The sequence below is a fragment of the Phaethon aethereus genome (assembly GCF_964289735.1).
Source record: "Phaethon aethereus genome assembly, chromosome: 2".
Lineage (NCBI taxonomy): Eukaryota > Metazoa > Chordata > Aves > Phaethontiformes > Phaethontidae > Phaethon > Phaethon aethereus.
The window spans coordinates 155,469,059-155,488,879 of NC_138582.1; the positions used below are offsets into that span (position 1 = coordinate 155,469,059).

General features: G+C 37.4%; 1 protein-coding gene across 6 annotated transcripts in view; it reads right to left on the reverse strand.

The window, feature by feature from the left end:
• The window catches only part of EPC1 (enhancer of polycomb homolog 1), a gene marked incomplete at both ends in the record, with an annotated part of 51,018 nt that overhangs the window by 11,006 nt on the left and 20,191 nt on the right, over nt 1-19,821 (reverse strand). For 5 of the 6 annotated variants that reach the window (XM_081997000.1, XM_081996999.1, XM_081996998.1 and 2 more), the window contains 9 exons: nt 4,868-5,220; nt 6,548-6,696; nt 6,781-6,870; nt 6,974-7,150; nt 8,452-8,608; nt 10,017-10,165; nt 10,525-10,731; nt 10,816-10,961; nt 13,218-13,377. In XM_081997000.1, coding sequence (XP_081853126.1) covers nt 4,868-5,220; nt 6,548-6,696; nt 6,781-6,870; nt 6,974-7,150; nt 8,452-8,608; nt 10,017-10,165; nt 10,525-10,731; nt 10,816-10,961; nt 13,218-13,377 — 1,588 coding nt within the window. The remainder of the gene's footprint in view (nt 1-4,867; nt 5,221-6,547; nt 6,697-6,780; nt 6,871-6,973; nt 7,151-8,451; nt 8,609-10,016; nt 10,166-10,524; nt 10,732-10,815; nt 10,962-13,217; nt 13,378-19,821) is intronic. The other variant, XM_081997001.1, reaches the window with a different exon arrangement.

Sequence of the window (19,821 nt, forward strand, 5' to 3'; positions counted from 1 at the left end):
GTCTCCAGAAGTGCTCAGATGTTTTAGTGTTGACTTTTCCCCCACCCCCAGTCACATTTTCCAGACTGAAGAGGCTTTTAAGATTTCCTCCTTCAATTAAACTTCGGGTAGGCTAAACACACCTGTTACTCCCAAGGCCACTGCTTACTCAAATAGGATCTCAACATCTCAGCCACAGATGGGCCAAGACTGTGAAGTTCCAACGATAACTGAAAATGGCCATTACAAATGTCTGTATTTTTCATGATCAAGTTTATCCTGCAATGCGAAACTAAGCATTTGGAAAAGGGAGAACAGTAAAACAGCAGTGTTGAGGCTATTACCGATACAAGGGTATCTAAACACAGCCAGTGATGGCATGAAAGCAATGAAAAGGTAGGACAAGTCCTTCTACTCTGGTGAGCAGAACTGCCACAAGGATTGAGTAGCTTCCTCCTGCTTCTTTCCAGGAAAGGGGTATCTGAAGATGGGTATCAGCTATCCTTAATGAGAATACAAAAAACCTAGTATAGATCCATCAGCTAACATTACAAATTTGGAAATGGAATTGCTAAACACACGTTTAGGAAATGGAAGCATAGTTTATGATCCTGCTAGACCTTGAAGTGTGCAAAGTTGCTTTTAAAAAGCAGGTTAAGAAATGCAAAAAATCATCCAAGTTTACTGCGAAAAATGTTATTTCTATGGAATTCCCACAGAAAAAGTTTTTTTATATATATATATAGTTATATATACTGAATAGCAAAGCACAACTTCCAGCACATCATCTAAACCTCTAGTTTACAAGAAAATGCAAGGTACGCTACTCTGGGTTCTTTAACTATATCCTGGATGCCTGCAGTTTTTCATATACAGTAAGGTCTACAATCCCAAACATCATAACCCTCTAAGAATCTTCAGTAAGGCTTCTGCTAGAATACTTAAACTTCTTCTCAAAAAAAGAATTACAAATTTAGTTGAGTAGACTCTAGTTAACTGCTAGCCTCTTTGGTCTTGACAGCTTGAAGACTTTCTTTTCAAAGTGGCCCAGCTTCTAGATGAAAAAGGCAGAAAGAATAGAATGCAAGACAGTTGCCTGGTCTTACTGTGGAGCCTGAGAACCAATGCTCAAATCTTTCACTAGTGACTGGTATCTCTGCTCTGCCTCCTAAACACAAAGCTGCACACTGTGCAGTTTTAAATGTCTCAGACTTTCAATTACTAGATGCAACCACCCAAAACCATGAATGTAACATATTTAACAGCAAGTTTCCAGCAGAAAGCACAGTCTCTCTATAATGTGATCCAGTTCAAAGACTACCATTTGCCTGGAAGAATTAGATCAACCTAACAATGAAGACTACATTCCTGGACACAAATACTTCAGGTGAGTATTTATGCCTACTGTACACTCCAGACTTAAGACACAAGTTCCATCTCTGAAGATTATGATTCAGAAGCTTGATTACATCGTCAGCAATACAGGCTGCTTTTCTGAAGTAATTTTGTTGCATTTTGTTCAGAGTGAATAGCTTCCCCACAAGAATCGTACTTTTACACTCTTGCCTGCTTTTTAGTGATGTCCTGTATAACATATGCCTGAAGATCCTCGAATCATTCTTTGCCCTCTTGTAAATAGAGCTGCTTTTACATAATTCTTCAGTAAGATGAAAAGGAATCACTCTCTTCAGAAGTGATGCTACTCTTCTTGGCTGCTTGATCCTGCTGCCAAAGTCTATCCTGTAACACATGCCAAGTCCAGTACAAGCCCCATTTTCAAGTCACTTGTAAGGTATTTTTAAGACACCCCTTCTCAGTTTACACACAAAATCTCAATGCAGTAACTTCATCTTCCACAGATCTTTTATGCTGAGCCCTCTGAAAGCCAGGACCAGAGAACCTTGCATTTCTTCAGGGTCAAAGCCACTTCAAAATATTTATGAAATGCCTGGCTCTTTGGCAAAACCTCTCTCTGATCTTCAGGATGAAAAACAATGCTTCCTGTAGCCAGAGAATGGTATGTCACAGCACAGCTTTTATAACATGCCCTCTAAATAAGAGAGGACCTGAGATACCATCTCAACTTCATGCCTGTGTTGGCCATTTGTAACAGACTTGAAAAGCAAGGTTTTCCACAGCAATTTTCCCATGTCAGCACCATGTTGTCTGGATCATTCAAGGTGGAAAATGCTCAAGACTTCTCTAAACTTCCTTAATATGGAAACAGACAAAACTTATCATGTGACGATGCACTATAAAGAGCAACATGATCACCTCCGCTAGGCACTACAGAATCTCAGGATAAGCTTTACCTTAAAGGTAAGCAATATGGTTTGACAACTCACAGTAGCGGTGAAAGGATAGAAGGATTTTTAAGAAGAGAGGTGCATTAATAAGTATTTTCTAGTAAAAAGACCTACCGCCACTTCAAAAACCTAAAAGACAAAGAGAAACAAACCTAACAAATCCACACCCACAACAAACTTCCAGCTTTAAAGACAGCCAAGAAAAAGCAACAGGGACATTCTACATCTGCAGATTGTACATCTGCAGCAATGACTTAGAAAATCTTCAGCACAGGCGTTAGATACCTGATGTTCTTTACAGTATTTGCTAGGGAAAGTAAGAAGTAACTCAGCAGCTGCAGCCCCAACTGACACGGACCTTTGAAGAAGTCAAATCGTATGTGTGACACACTCAAACACACCTGCAATCTGTGTAGACAATGTGTCTTAAAGAATCCCATAAGAAACTGAAAAAAGAACACTAGAAAACAGAATGGCACCAAGATGAACTAGGCCGTACACTTTCGAACACCTACACCTAAACAGATGGTGATCATTACACCACATATAAAACAAACACATATACACTTGCAATGCTACAAGAATCCCAATTAAGATTATAAATAATTATACAGGTACAGTCTACCTGGTTAGATTAACAAGTGACTATCCAGAGACTGTGGTAACTAATTTAAAGTATATCTATGAATTCAGACACAGTTATATTTTTATACTGATTATTTCATTCCTGTATCAAACCCTAATAAAAATACAAATCTAAACTCCATAAAATTTAAATTTGGAGACGCTTGAAATACTAACTTAAGTATTTTACACAGATGATGAACCATTTGCTTAGAATTCCAAGCACAAATAAATGTAATATGCTAGGTACTTACATGTATGTATTACTTTCTCACAGTCTTCAAAATATAACCACACAATTAAACCTTGTACAGACCTCATCACCCTAACAATTGCATTTCATTCTTAAATGATGCAGATAAATATCTTAATCAACTATCTAAGGAAAAAAGATCCTATAGGGGGCTGGGTGTGCGTTTGTTTATAAACACAAAGATGTGCTTTAAACTCAATTGGCCAATTTTTCAAGTCACATGATTTTTCAGACATAATATATTGCCATTAATACTTTATAGTGCATTTATAATCAATCCATCACACATTGGTTTTGTTTTCACACTAGTAACCTGACTACCATCTTACCACAGTTCAGACTGGCCCCTAGACAGTGTATGCTCTCATTCTGTTCTGGACTTGGTTTACTGACTTGAAAGATTGGAGGGGCAGAATTTAAGCACCAAAAGTGGTACTTAGATCAGAAACCAGAAGAACCAACAGCTTTAGCTCTAATAAATTTCCAGCAAGAAGAGTCATAGAAGAGAAAAGAATGGGAGATGGGGCAAGGACCTAATCTAGGACAGCATCAAGAGGAAGCATGAAATAAAGCAGCAGAAAAAAGCTACCCACTAAGTCTAAACACACAAGGAAGAATTTTCAGAAAAAAAACCAACAGGTGCTGCAGGCAGGAAAAGTACAAAATACGTTGGAAAATAAAGAAGGTTAAAGTCATCTGATACCAAGGTAACACTTTCTTTGAACAATTCTCCAAAACTTCACACAATTCGGGGAGTTTATTAGGTATGTGCCTCCCCACCCCATTCCTACATTATCCAGGTTTTCTAATTTATCTCCAAAGCCGTAATTCAAAATGGCAAGGAAAACATGATTCTAGAGACTGCTTACAAAATGGTGGTGAACATTTAAAGTTATTTTTTTGTAAAAAAAAAAGTCACTTTACTTTCTAGAAAACGATGATATTAATGTACTGACTGATCAAAACTCAAGAGTTATTTAAGTCACATTCTAACTACATAAATACTAGTCTTCCAGTGTGAAGAACTCAATAAAAAGAGTGATGCTATCTAATAGTATTCCAATTAAAAAACAATACCATATCAAGTTTTCATAAGTGTTACGTCCTCAATTCTATAGTTCAGGTTCTATAAAATGTAATCTGCCACTTGCTGACAAGATGTAGAGGTGGTTAGTCCGGGAGTTTTGCCAGGCATGAGCAGGTGCATCAGTGGGGGTGGGTTGGATATTTTTTGGATGGGAAATGGCATTTAATTTCATATAAGTTCAAATAACAATTTATAACATGCTGGGATTTTAAATGCAAACATTTTAACGAAGCATTTCTCACCACCACCATAACTTGTACTAGAAAAATTTGGAATGTAGTATTTCTATCAACATTTCAATCAACATATCTTTAATATTAAAAAATCCAGATCTTCAGAGTCAACTTAAACCCTACACAATATTGGTTTCTAAACCTTCATATTTCTAATGCCATAATTACATACCAAAGTAGCATTTGCATAATTTTGAAATGCAGTACACTACTGCTAGCAATAAATACCAATAAACATTCTATGCAGCAAATAAAGAGATAAAAGTGAAGATGGGCTGTTACCATCAAAATAGACCATGACAAAGTATGGATGACCTAATGATATTTTGGATTTGCTGAGCCAAGTTTAAAATTTCTAGAAACAAGTTTGTCAAAATAAACATACCAAAGTGTGCTGAACCACTGCTACTTTTACTTTGTATAGAGGTACTGCATGTCTGGGTCCCGGGTTGTGCTGTGCCTGTTCGACTTATACCCCTGTATAATTTCTTACAGGAGAGTTCATCATTGTCACTGTCATGTAGGGATGGTGTCCGAGGTCTAAAATGCCGCCATCTACATGATTTGATATTGACTAGTATCTGACTGAGGTCTTTTGAGAAACATTTGTCCGAGGTATTTGTTTCTGAGGTATTGGCAAATTGACTGATTGAAGAGTGTTGTGATGAGGAAAGCATTTCCAAATCCAGCTGATGAAATGTATCATCGTAGTCCGAATGCGCTCTGTCTAGTAGCACCCTAAAAACAGGAAGGCAATGCAAAATTATCACTATTATTATTAATGCTTGCCATGTGTGCTTGGGGCAGTACAATGGGATAGAAGTAAAAGAAACTACACAAAGCTACTCTAGAACAAGCAACCCACCCCCAAAACTAACACTATGCATGACTATATATTATTTTACAGTAAGTAGTACGTTTAGATTTCTCTTCACATGTATATTCCAGCTTTTACTGTTTGAACATCTGATGTACATCATTATGTATATACTAAGACACTGCAACAACATGTACAAATCTTTGTTTTAAAAAGTGATCAGGCTAGAAGAGTTCCACAATGCAAAGCAAAAAAACCTAAATAGAATAAAATAAAATTACTTAAGTAACTAAAAAGTGAATGAAATGCCCTCCTAAAGTAACATCAGTTCAAAAGCCTTCTCCCATATATACTGAATATAACTATAACCATCCCAATGCAGTGGGCATGTCACACATTAACTTCCAAATCCCCTTGGGAAATCCCATTAAGAGCCTTCAGCTCCCATTCGATTTTGCTGATAAACCAATCCAACTTGCCAGTATGTGAAAGGTTTCCAAGCATTAATCTGAAAGCCAAATCACGTTCTTACATTTTTTTAAACTAAAATTTAATATCAATGTACCATTTTCTTAAATACATCATAAAATAATTAAGAAATAGCACTTAAGCACTGAACAATTTATACATTTTTTAAAATAAAGATTCTTAGAAGCAAAATGCCTTAAGTCCTTAATTCTTTGAAAATTTTTACGTTCGAAATTTAATATTTGGAAGTATCGTATACAATGTAGTGTAAGTATTTATAGGAATATATATACACACACACACAATATTTAAGTATTCCTCCCAAAACTCTCCTCTACAAGTGGCAAATCACCAGATATGGCCCAAAAACTCAGAAAAGCATTTTCTGAAAAATGTGATTTTTGCTATTTTTAAATACTGATATTTGAAGACAACTATGGAAATCATTTAAATACAAACCCTCAATCACAATTGAAAACGTACATGTATTTTCACCTCAGAACTTGGGAATGACAGCAATAAAAAAAAACCTCTAGAAACATTTAAGAAAACAGTATTAAAGCAGCTTCCACTACTGCAAAATAAAAATGGAGACATTAACCAGCTAAAGGAACTTGTATCAAATGGAAGTATTTAAAAACTCAACCTCTTCAATGTCTCCATTTTTGAGGGATTTGGGTTAGGGTTTTTTTTGAACTTTGCTCTGTCTTATAGATTTTTTTTTTTTTTTTAAATCTTAAAAAAAAACCAAACCCACAACAACTATTATGTAGCACTCACCTTCCACCACGGCCAACCCGTCTTCGTGCAAACCCAACACATCTCTGGGGTACAGTGAGGGTGGTTAAGCAGTATCTGTAACGCACATCTCCTAGTCTTCCCTCCTTAGGTCTACTCCATGGCCAGCTACCAGGTTGGTCTAAATGAGGCTTAAAATAATTTTAAACAATTAAACAAAGATGTTTTCCCACAACGATGCTCTGTCTTATGATACATAAGGAAATTCTACTTACAGCATAGTACTGACAGCCTGCTTTCCTACGGAAGGCAAAAGGACCATCAGGATCATTTTCTTCCTCAGCCTCCGAAGAACCAGACAAAACCTTTAAAGAGGGGATGGGGGTATATGAGGAGAGATATTAGCAGATTCCTGAGTTTTACTTTTACTCTTTCCCCAAGAGCAGCATAGAACTCTAGAGGTCCTACCTGGGAGAGAGGCTCTTCATCTGAGCTAGGAAAATCATACTGATTCAAATCCTTAGCATTGAAGACTGGCAGTGCAGCAGGACTTGTCTGTTGAGGAGTAGCAGCAACAGACGAAGGTAAGACTTTTGGCTTCTTCTCATACTTTCTTTTGGGTCTAATAACATCAGGTTTATCTTGCTGCAAGAACACACACAAGCAAAATTAGATTAAAACAGGAGTTCTAGAAAACTCCTGTGTAAGCAAACTAAAAAGAGAACTCATCTCCCCACCATCTTGACAGCAAAACATACAGTCATTTCATGAATAAGTGTATTTCATTTCCAGTAATTGAAACGTTTAACAGACAAGGTAGAACCAAGCACTGTTTGCTCAATCCATGCTAGATAGAACACTAGTGATTATGGTAACAGTACTAGTTTGCAGAAGTAGTGATTTTTGAAGAAAAAAATACACAATGACCTCCATGAGGCACCGTTTTTATTTTCTAACATTTTAAATTAATAGGCATTTATGCAGTATTGAGGAATTACTAAGGACAAAACAATGCTTTAAAAGCAAAAGTAGAAGTTAGACTTCTCAAAGATACCTAGCATCTCAGAAAATCCTCTAAAAAATTGAACACATTTCCCCATACTATACAAATTCAAGTTTAAGTGAATTTCCCAATTTTCCAAGAAACAGATTTCTTTCAAGCTGCAAGACACTGCACTGACCCAACATCACAAACAGGTAAGTACACTCCAGCGATCTCAATTACAATGCTCTACTATCAATGGAAATATTCACTAATTCAAGCCACCTTGGCAGATTCAGAAGAGCCTTTGGACATTATTCAGTTATAAGAACTCTTTGTTTAAAATGCAAATTATACCTCAGCATTTCTCCTCTGTTACCTGACCTATTTAATATGTTCAGTTGTTGGCACTGTAGCTATGCTTTGTATGACACAAAAATTAAAGCCTGCAGGGAAAAAAGTGCTGGTCAGCTTTCTAAATCAAATAAGGTTATTTGACACTTTACTTAAATACAAAGATATATATCAGTGGAGCATATTTAAGAAACAAAATAAAAAACAACCCACCAGATTAAAATAAGTACATGAATTTAGAACAAGATATAGGTTTTACCTCATTAGTCCTACCTTTGTCCAATATCTAGGTAACAAATACAGTTTTGTTCAGGATATCCTAACTTTATGGAAAGTGTTAAGAGAAAAATGTTCGTATCCCCCAGAATAAGAATACAATTGCACATGTCCTTTTGTCTCTAGTCATCTATATTTCCTTTATTTCTGTCTTGAGGAATACCAGTAGTCCGTATGTTATGCTCATAACTCCAAGAGAACAAAGCATTTTATTCCAACTGCAGCTTTGCTAGTGTATTTCCAGTTTTAGCTTCCCCCCTCCTCCCATCCTAAAACGCTGTATCTTGCATATGTAATAGCATGAACCAATAACTTGGTTACTGACATTACTCACTTTAACTTTAAATTCTTTCAGTTCCATAGCTTCTTGGTGTTTAAAAGGACTGCTGTTAGTCACAGGAATGATGGGAATAGCATAGGTAGGTTTAATTGGCTGCCGCTGTGCCATAACCTCAGACATGATCTCTCCACTGTAGTCACCCAAATTATACCTGAAATCAGAATTTTTTATTTATTAGAACATTTACAACATACGTCTGGTAAAAAAATTGCACGACACTAATACTTGCAATGTGGGGTAAAGGGACATCCAGGATGACAGCAAGAAGTACAGAAAGTATTGTTCCAGAAAATGGGACTAATAACAAGGATTCATTGCAATGACTAGTGCTGACAAATAAATAAAAGGTTAACTACCCTGTAAAGCCTGTAAGACATCTCCAAAAAATAGTAATGTAAAGTGAAGAAGCAGAGACTAGAAGGAAAGAACGGAGAGGGCTGCCCTCCTCCCTCACTTGGGGACAGGTACCATTTTAAAAAAAATATACATTTATCACTCAAAAGCTTTTAAACGGTGAGGGAGAGTGCCTTGTTCATGAATCCTCCCTCTTCTGTCTTACGGAATAGTCTCACAACAAGCAGATCCATGAAACACAGAACATTTCAAGTCCAGTGGAAAGTGCCGAGTTGAAGCGCAGTTTTCCATTCTGAGGGGGGCATTAGAGTCCTTCCTCCATTCAAGAGCTTCTTTTCTTGAAAAAAGCTACTGGAGTATCTTTTGAGATTGCTCCCCTCTAGTTCTACTGAAAATGGTCAGTGCTTGAAAAAAGTGCCCCTGGTAGAGAGGGCAAACTGACATTCAACTGGTCTCCCTAAGAAGACTAAAAGGTGAGTTTTAGAGCTTTAAAATACTGCCTCAAAACATTTGTTTTCAAGCATGGATGCTTAAGCTAGAGAAGTCTATTCAGGTATCAACCTAAAGAACAACTCCACATTGCAAATGTGATTCTCAGTTGATTGGGAAAGTGACAGCTGACGGAGCACAGCATTTGGGTCTTCAGCACAGCTGACAAACAGGATGTCAAAAGGAACACTAGTTGGAGATGACTCACAGAACAACAAATTATACTGCATTAAATACTTGTTTTCCTCAATACAGTATTAGATCAAGGTTTGCTAAAAAAAAAAAAAACCAACCAAAACCCAAAAAACATTGATAATTAAGAAAAAGAAGAATGGTAATTATTGGAAATGGCCTTAAAATTAGCTGCTATTTCCTTAGTCTGTATATTTAGTTTAATACAAATCTCCAAATGAATTTACCCAAAACCCATCTCTCTTCCTGTATAATATGTAGGATATATACATACATTTGAATACATGTACGCATGTAATAAAACAACGTAGATTTGCGTGATGGGTCACTTTTCCATAATAAGCAACTTCCTAACGTTTTCTTTTGCTCTCCATAGCCATATATGAAAATATACTACCCTGTATATGTGAAAGTCTAATCGAAATGCTTATTTTAAAAATCTCTCACTGTTTTAAGTATTTGTGGGAATCTGAATACAAAGTAAGTTCAAAAGCTTTCTGCAGCAAATTTTCTATAAACATTACCTCTTTTCCATAATTTCCAGTGTTAAATGCAGCAGCTCTCTCTTGCTTTTCTCCCTCCTCTTTATCATCTCCAGGATGGTTACTGCACGACTCAGATCTCGACGCAGCTTAAGCATCTTCTCATAAGATGCTTCATCATTTTTTCGATTCTGTAGATACACAGTGTATATGTTTCCCCATATCATTCACTTCAGATTATTTAAATTCTAAATATTTACGTATATATAAAAAAACCAAACCACATGCTAAACCAAAGAGAAACACTGCATGGTACCAATGAGCTACAGCTTACCAACACCATAAGTAGGTTTAGCAGTAGATTTAGTGAAAAAATAATAAATACAAACTTTCTTTCTTTTATGGTTTTTACACTTGCAAATTAAAAGAAAAGACGACCCCACATTTTATTGTTTTATACTACATAGCAGAATTGTTTCCTTATAGAGGCTACTTTCTGCGAGGGGAAAGGGAAGAGAAAGAAAGCAGAAGGATGTACTGATCTACTTACTTTTCGTGTCTGCATCTTTTCTGTTCGTCTTCTAAAAGCAACATAAGGATCATTTGTGCTGGAACCATCTCGCTTCTCTTGTTTCACTGCTGGGATAAGAGAGGGACCTCGACAGTTTTTCCTCTTTTTAATCCAGTACTCATACACTTCTCTGATCAATTCATCATCTTCCTTCAGCAACAGCTTGGCCTCTTGCAGGCTGACTGGCTAAATGTAAAACCCAGCATGTCACTTTCATATAGCAATATATATAGTGCATATTCAAATTCTTTATTCAAAGTACCATTGTACCTGCTGACCACTGCCCTTTTCTAGTCTGTCTATCATCTCCTCGAATTGCAAAGGAGAGATGTCCATTCTTTTCTTCAACTTATTAACAAAGATCTCATCTTCTGAATCCAAGTCATAATCAGGCTGCTCAGCATCCAAACTAAAAGCTGAATGATAAAACAAAAGTTAAAGTTAAGTTTTACTCCACAAATGTTTCGTTCTCATAGCAGTGTCTGGAGTACACACCAGATTCTTCCGAAGACAAAACCTAAGTTATTTAATTTGCATGTTGCAGTAATGCTACTCTGAAGTTACATCTAGGTTTTTCTTGAAAAAAAATTACATTATTAAAAACCAGGAATAAAAGTTGCTATTTGACTATATTTTTGTTAATCAATGAAAGCTTACTAGTAGTCAAGCCAGCTAGCAGCTTTCTACCTGACTGCTTTCAGTAAGAAATTTTTTAGATTGGTCAAAATTTTCAGTACTGTCTAGTGTTCTGCAGTTTCATGTATTGTGTTAGCAACAGTTAAGACTTCAACCCAAACACACTCTAACTGTACTTCTACAAAAGTATGTGCAGAGTGTATTACCAGGACCTTACACATATTCTCATCAATGATTTCTGCTATGTAGACAAATCAGACTAAACTAGCCCAGCATGGTCTAACCTATGTAAGCAGGGCATCCTGAAATGTAAGTCATGTTTGTAGAACACAAACAACTGTTCTGTTTTCCATGATATTCTATGAAAATGCAGCATTCTGCATTCAAAACAAGATCTTCCTAGTTCTCATGCCTCATTCAAGTTGTTTTTGTTTGCAAGAGACACGAATTTCCTCCCCAATGCACACTTAGAAACACATTGTGAAAAGCGTCGCTTACTTTCAATAAATAAATAGGTAGAATAGAATGCAGATGAAAATTACCATTTCAGCTATTAGACCACTAGATAAGGAAAAGAAGAACGAAAAAAGTGTAACCTTAGTATCAGCATGGAAGACTGCTAGTATTAGTATCTCCATTTGCCTAGGAGCACAGCAGCATGCTCTCATACTTTAGGCCACCACTGAAGGTTTGGTCAATATAGATGTCTAACATTTAACCAATGTTATTTAGGCATGAGATCCATTTACATAGCACAAATACTACTTTTTAAATTCTACTAATTACACCACATAACAGAATTCTGCAACACATTATATTTTTGTAACATTTTCAAAAGTTATCTGAAGTAATGAGGTGCTCACATCCAGGGCCACAGCCGACCAGAACAGCTGCTATCTTCCAACAAAAGCAAAATCTCAACACATTTGCAAGTCATCACTGATCTGACAAAACACCTACTTTCAGATGTAGAACACTTCTATCCAAACATACGCAAATACTACTGCTACTGCCATTTCTGCGTGGCTTCCCAGTCCACTCTACTGTCATTTATCCCGGTTAAGCTTCAGGGGACAGGTACTCTATCTCTTAATTCTGTATTACAGAGTCTCCTCTTCAAGTAGGTTTATGTCTGTCCTTCCTAATGAACCTAAATTTCCCCGCAAGCTGAAACTACTGAGTGTTACAGAGGGCAGAAACAGGCCTTTAAGATTGTTAAATTTAAAGTATTAACATACAGACATAGACTCAAGAAGGACATCCATCTACTTCTTGATCAAGAACTAAATATACCTCTTCAGTAAGTATGTATTCCTTTACATGCTGGAAAAAATGCATTCTCAGAAGTCAGTCTTGATGCAAGCTCAATAGGCATTTAAGAGTAATCTCTTGAACTACTAGCAAAATAAAGTTCTTGTTGCAGACTTCGATGAATGAGTTACTATCCCGGTTTTGGCTGGGATAGAGTTAATTTTCTTCCTCATAGCCGGTATAGTGCTGTGTTTTGCATGTGGGATGACAATAATGTTGGTAACATACCGATGGTTTCAGCAGTTGCTAAGCAGTCAAGGACAGTCCAGCTTATGCTCTGGCCTACCAGCAAGAAGGCTGGGGGTGCACAGGAAGCTAGGAGGGGGACTCGGGAAGGGCTGACCCAGGCTGGCCAGAGGGATATTCCATACCATATGATGTCATGCTCAGCATATAAAGCTGGGCGAAGAAGGAAGAGGGGAACATTCAGAGCAATGGTGTTTGTCTCTCCAAGTAACTGCTAGGCATGATGGAGCCCAGATTTCCTGGAGATGGCAGAACACCTGCCTGCCGATGGGAAGTGGTAGATGAATTCCTTGTTCTGTTTTGCTTGCGTGCATGGCTTTTGCTTTACCTATTAAACTGTCTTTACCTCAATCCAAAAGTTTTCTGGCTTTTACCCTTCTGATTCTCTCCCCTATCCCCCTGCAGGAGGATTGAGCAAGCAGTTGCATTGAGGGCTTAGTTTCCAGCTGGGGTTAAACCACAATAGTTACTTTACTTACGCTGTATGTGAATCAGCTGCTTTGGCATTTTAAATTCTCCAGGATATATAGATTCATAGTATGCAATATTACTTTCTGCTTCTGGAACTGGTATAACCATGTTATCCCTCTTCTCTCCATATACTTGTTGTGCTGAGATAGCCCGTTGGAGATGATGTTCCTAAAAACAAAACAAGTCAAGATGAAAATCTGAGAAATGAGACTTTTTTTAAAGTTGAAGGAAGTCTATTTCTTTGCAAATGCTCTCAATACAAATCCCTGAGACCAGACAAGAAATCCGTACTGCACACTTGACTCAAAATGCACTCCATAAACCAGAAAGTTTTTCCAGTAGATGGAGCTCTCCCTCTTAAACACACACACACTTCAGTTACTAAACTTAGTAAGTCAAGTTGCATGTTCTTGGCTCACCAAGCTACACAAATCCATCTTTACATATTTCTGGAGAGACACTTAAGATTGATTACACATACATATTATAACAAGTAGCTGCAGACAGATACTCTTTCTGGTATTATTTTTTATTTGCTATGGCCAGTTATGGCTGGTGATGTCAGAAAACCAGAAAGGGGGCCTGCCATCACACACTATTAAGAAGAAAAGCAACTATTTTTACCCAGAGAAATGATTCCTGATAAACTCATTTATTGCAATGCTTTCCACTATCTTCTTTTCCCCCTTCCTAGCCTGTCAAAGAAAGTTTATTATTAAACTATAAACCATGAGGGTGAGAATAATTAACTTTGAGAAATCTGCAACTATTTTTCGAAGCTTAGAAGTCAATTACATTTATAACTGTTACTACAACCTATGTAACAGATTAGTGATATTATGAATTCTAGTAATTTTCTAATGCTGCTATTCAAATGCATTCCATTCTTCCTGTGGTGCTGTCAAGACAGTAAGTAGTATCAGCAGAGTTCATACAGAGTTACCAACGAAAATCCACACAGCAAGAGGTGTGCATGTATATAAATGGTTTACTGACAATGTAACATGGTATTTTTTCCCTTGTACCAAAGCTGGTTTCATAAGTTTCTATACTCAGATGTTCCTCCCTAGGTACTCAGTAAATCAGTGCTGCATCAGTTGTGCCAATACAGCTATCAGTGAGATGCTACAAACCAGATTACTGAAATGCTCGCAACAAGAACTGCTGCTAGCAAAAGGGTAGCAGGAATAATTGGGTTGAGTATTGAAGTAAAAATATATTCATCCATATGATTTTATTACACCTTTGCCTGTCAGACATCAATTTACCTCCTCTTCAGTACAATAAAGATAATTAACAACTGCTCAAACTTAAAACAAAAAAAACCAAGGAAACTGTAAAATAGGCTTTATTGTAAACTGCAGAGTTAGTGCAGCCTTCAACTAAAATCTATTTCAAGGTATAATTCTGCTGCAAGGATTCACAGGCCGATCTTTACCTTCAAACAAGCTAGAGATTTTTTTTTTCCCCCCACATCTGTTCCCTGTTAAAAAGTTTCTTCAAGAAAAGAGACTCATCATGAGAATAAGACATATCACACAGTCATGAGTAAAACTCACTGGCCTGGTTCTGATCCTCTAGCATTTAAGCGTAGACACATGTCACCTAGCAGATGTGGCAGCTAAAATTCTTTCCTCGGTACAATACAAAATAATTTGTTTTCTACCTTTTAGTGAAGCACTGCTGCAGGACACTTCAAATTTCTGTAAACAGTAATAATTCTTGAGGACTTTGTCCCAACAGCTGCAACTTGTTGCAGAACAGGAAATTGAGCTTTACCTCCATATTGTACAGTAGGTTTCTATGTCAAATACACAGTAACAGCCAATGGCTTTTGAGTAACAGCAAAGGCTTACTGTTTTTATAATGATATGAAGGTTCCTGAGGCATTTTTCCCAACATGTATTTTTAAACACAAAAAGACTGCTTTGTTTCAGAGAAGAAAAGGGGGTTAGACACTAAATTAAGATTTCAGTTTCTCTGATCCATCTCCGATATGGAAATGGACACTGCTAGTTATACTGATTTCCTAACAGGTTTCAGTAACAAGTCTTTACAATATTCTTGAAGCAGAAGCACAAATCATAGTTTTTGTCCAACTTTAATCCTGATTACAAAAATACTCAGTACTTGAGAAGAGGGTGTTAGTAGACCCAAAAATTATGAAAGCAACTGGATAAAAGTTCCTCCACTGAAACAGGTAAACTCATCTGCTGCTCACATCTGTTTCAATTCATCACAAGAGACACTCTGCTAAATGAAATAAAATAAGCAGACCAGGCAACCTCCCCTTTACACATCCATGCACCAAGTTCTCACTTTTTTGGACAGAAATCAGCAACAGTGACTTTGTCACCAACTTCAGCACCTCAGCTGGTGGCTCAGCACATCTCTCTCTCCTATATATGCACATATGTATATATACATATATTCAGGTGTGATTGGTAACTCTGGAACCACTTATTTTTAACATGAAAGTATGTTAAATATCTACAGTTAACTAAACCTACTACAGCTTACAGTTTCTATTCTGCAGTCATTCTCCACTGTGACTGCACAGCTGATTACTCCTACCCAAATGCAACACCTCATTCATCTGAAGCCATAGCTTTCCGTTTAAAAATGCAGTGGTTTCCTCAGTTTTGTCAGAATGATTATTGAATTCTGAATCTTACTCAAAGGTGCTGGCTGCCCTTCATGTTATCTTGGCTTCATGTGCAGATGTTGTAGTCCAAGTACTCCTGAAAATACCAACAGGCATTTAATGACAGACCTCTTCCAAAATTTACCACATCTTTTCACTTTGACTGTTCATCCATTTCCAAATATAGTTTTCCAATCAGATATATTTCTATAATACTGTTTCCATTTATTGCATAACAGAACAGTATCAAAAAGACTTTTTCATGCAACTATCCACTAGGTCCCTTGCCTGACACAGAAAGAAGTTAGACCGGATTAACCAGGGTTTGTTCTTGAAAAACTCATATTAGCTGTTCACAAAGTTATTAGTATCTTCCATAGTTTGTTTGTAAGCCTCTAGTTCCCACCTTTTCAACAGGCTGTTATAGGGTGTTTGTTTTCTGGTGTTGTGGTTTGTTGTTGGGGTTTCTTTTTGTTTAAGTAGTACAGTTGCAGTGCCTTTTCCCTTCTCCTCTGGAAGATCATCTGTCCTCCAGAATCTCATGGGTATTTAAGAATTTCTTTCAGACTGTTTATTTAAACTCCTAGCATGAATTTTAGCTGGGTTAGTCAAGCTTGAAGGCTGTAATTTGTCATGTTAGAAGGAAGCTCATCTAACAGCTACCACCTCAAGGTGCAGTCTTGTGCCCCTTGCTGTCTTTCTCCATATTACCACTGCCTTATACCAGACTCAAGCTATGGTGATAGCTTAGAGAACCAAATCCACGGAAAGCCTGTTATTTCCCCGGAAAACAATTAGAAACAATTAGTCTTCTGACAAATTAGCTGCCTGAACTGCCAGGGGGCGGGTGTTCTGCTCCATGTCCCTTAACAGCAGTGGGGAAAGGGAGGAAGAGAGAAAGATGATCCCCCTTGGTAGCAGCTAGCCATTAAACTGGCTTAGCTGCATCACTAAATTAAAACAATGTTTTTTTAAAATGAGTACCAAGAGCAAGAAAAATATTAAGACTCTTGAAAAGCTATGGCAGATAAACATTTCAATCACCTCAGTAGCAAATACAATCAAGAAGGTTTCCTCTTATTACAAATATTTACAGACTATTATCTTATTCTGCACATTCATTGCTTGTCCCTCCTTTTGAGGTCTTTCATGTAAATACTGTTTGCATATTATTTGGTCCTATTCATCCATTTCCACTTTCAGTGCACACAGATTTCTGTGTTAAGGTATCCTTTTTATTGAAACTGCGTTGAAATAGCTGCAGTTGTCTTACAAAAACCTCAGGAGACTCAGCAGTTTCTTCCCTCTCTCTCTCAACTTGCGTCTCTTGGATCTTTCATACATACTGCGTTTCACAACTCATACTCACTGAAGGTAGTTTATTCTCACTGAAACTGCCTTCCACTTTCGCAGTTAACTATTTTCAACTTATTAGTTAGGCTCATATCCAGAAAAGCTTTCCTCTTCAGTTGCTTTCTCTGCATGACATAAAAAGCTAGCAGAAATACAGCTTTGGGAGTTGATTGTGCTGTGATGCTAATTTGATCCAGTACTTTCAGAATGATGGTACTGCTCCTCAAACTTAACTCCCTCTACCTTGTACTAATGCTCATCCAAATTTGTGATTAAAGCTATTCAAAGAGTTCATCCAAAACCTAAAAATCATCTTGCTCTTCGTCCCCCCTGCCCCAAGTTAATATTCCATCACATTAGCTTCCTGGCTCATCATGTGGTCAGATAATCCACAGTCAAAGGGATGCAGTAGGAGCACTCAGCCCAGAGACAGAGGGTGTCTGAGGAAAAGAGCAGCTTCACTGCTTTTTGCAACACCCAGACAGTAACATGAAACTGCATCTTATTCATCTATTCACACTATATTCCTGTCCCGAAAAGTATTTGGACAGTTAAAGTCCCTTCTTCTGACTACCCAGAACACAGCACGATGTACTTAAAAAATTTCCTAAGCAAAATTATATCTGAACACCATTCTTTGTTCTGTAGTCTTCCTTTCCATTAATTTTAAGATACAAAGTTTGACCCTCGTATTCACTCTTACTGTATCGGTATTGCCAGGCATGTTGGAACTTTTGTTCAGTTCTGCTTTGGGGCACAACAGGACCTCTGTCAAATGACAATGCAAGGACACGAGTGCAATTCCTCAAAATAAATTTAGTACTTGCATATTTGTTGCTTTTCTAGCACCCGACATTTAAAAAAGCCAAATTACAATAATTAGAACACACACACACAAAAAAAAAAGATACTGTAATTGCAGTTCAACCAGCCTACAAGTAGGAACTCTTGCCTGCAAGCAGAAACACAGCAACTGAAAACAAGCAGTATTTGCCTTCTTCCACATTTTGGTAATACTTGGTAAGTCTTTGGCAACATGACTGTTGAATTTCAAGTTACTCACAATTTCTCAAAGAAAACTGGCACTGACAGAGCACAAAGATTTCTTTGACAAGGTATTTACTCTGCAGCACACTTTGAAGACTATATTCAAAGTAATATAACCACAACACAAGGCATTAAAAAACTAAGTGACATAACCCTGTCATTAACAGCTGAACAAAACAAAGTGACAGAATGCATCTTAGCGTTTTAGAAGGTCAATTGAAAAAAATGTTACTGCAGTAGCAATGAGCACATCTTCTTAAGAATGAAAGAAACAATCCACTGTTTTGTAACTTGTCTGCATGTTTCCTCAAGTAATTTCTCCAAATTATTCCAGAGTTCTTAATAGAAATAATAATTTACAGCACGTTTGCTTATGGAAATTACCAAAACAGTCAACTCTGAAGTCCAACGCGTAGAGCTGCAAGTCTCCAAATTCTCAAAGCCTACCCTAAGGAAGGGAGTGCTTGCTTTGTTGGGGGAAGCAAAAGATGAGGTGGTGGAGGAAGCCACACAAAGAAAGCGGAAGGAGTTTTAAAAAGTATTGGTACTTATAAAAACGACACAGGAGCGAGTTCAAGTCTGTGCACATCGTAATCACATCTTTGCCTCTGAAATATAAAAACTATACAAAAGGACACTACAATTGATTCCATCATTACTGGGAACCACATCAAACCACTACCCATCTACTGGTCTCCAGAGACCTGCTGATTTACATCAGTATGGCTGGTGAGAATCCTCTCACATCCACCCCTTGCCTGACAGAAGTTACCATCTCACAGATCACACTATAATGTCTAAGGTACAAGACCTAAAAAGGATACTAGTTTCGATAGGCAGTTGTCAAGAAACATTAGGTTCACAATAGTTACACTAAAACAGATCATAGCTGAGACAGAATCAAGGACATACAAGTATACAAAATCCCAGAACTGTCTTTTTTTATACACATTTTACCTTCTAGCAGCTTGTGGTCCAAAACTCTTTTAGATAGAACCTAAACACACAAGAATCCAACAAAATTGCAGTTCATCTTAAAACATAAACACATTACTCTACAATTAAGATGAGATAAGAAAACACTAGAAACAGAAAAATCACAGGTTGTTCATTATGTCATCCACATCCACAAGGTGGTGAACTGGCGCAAGAGCAACCTGATTCCAGGCTATAAGGTCAAGATTTTTCGGCTGCTAAATTCACAGGGACAATACTGTTCCTCCACCTAGGTTATCTAACATCAGCAACATTTACTAGAAGAAGGATAACGGAGGACAACACAGCAAAAGTTGCTAGGAGACCCAGCTGCACACCAAGACCATTCAGATTCAGACTAACTCATCCCATAACATACGGTAGGGACTACTGAAGCATTCCTATGACCTACTGCATGAAAATCACTCCACAACCTTCCCCCCTTACCTGACAGCTCACTGGGCCAAGGAAAGTATCCTGTCTCTCGGTAACCTGCATGAGGAGGGATGGTGGCCTCTTTTGGAAGAATGACGGTCAATGTACTCTAAAGGAAATTTGTCCATAGACTCAATCCAATAAATCTGTGCACAAAA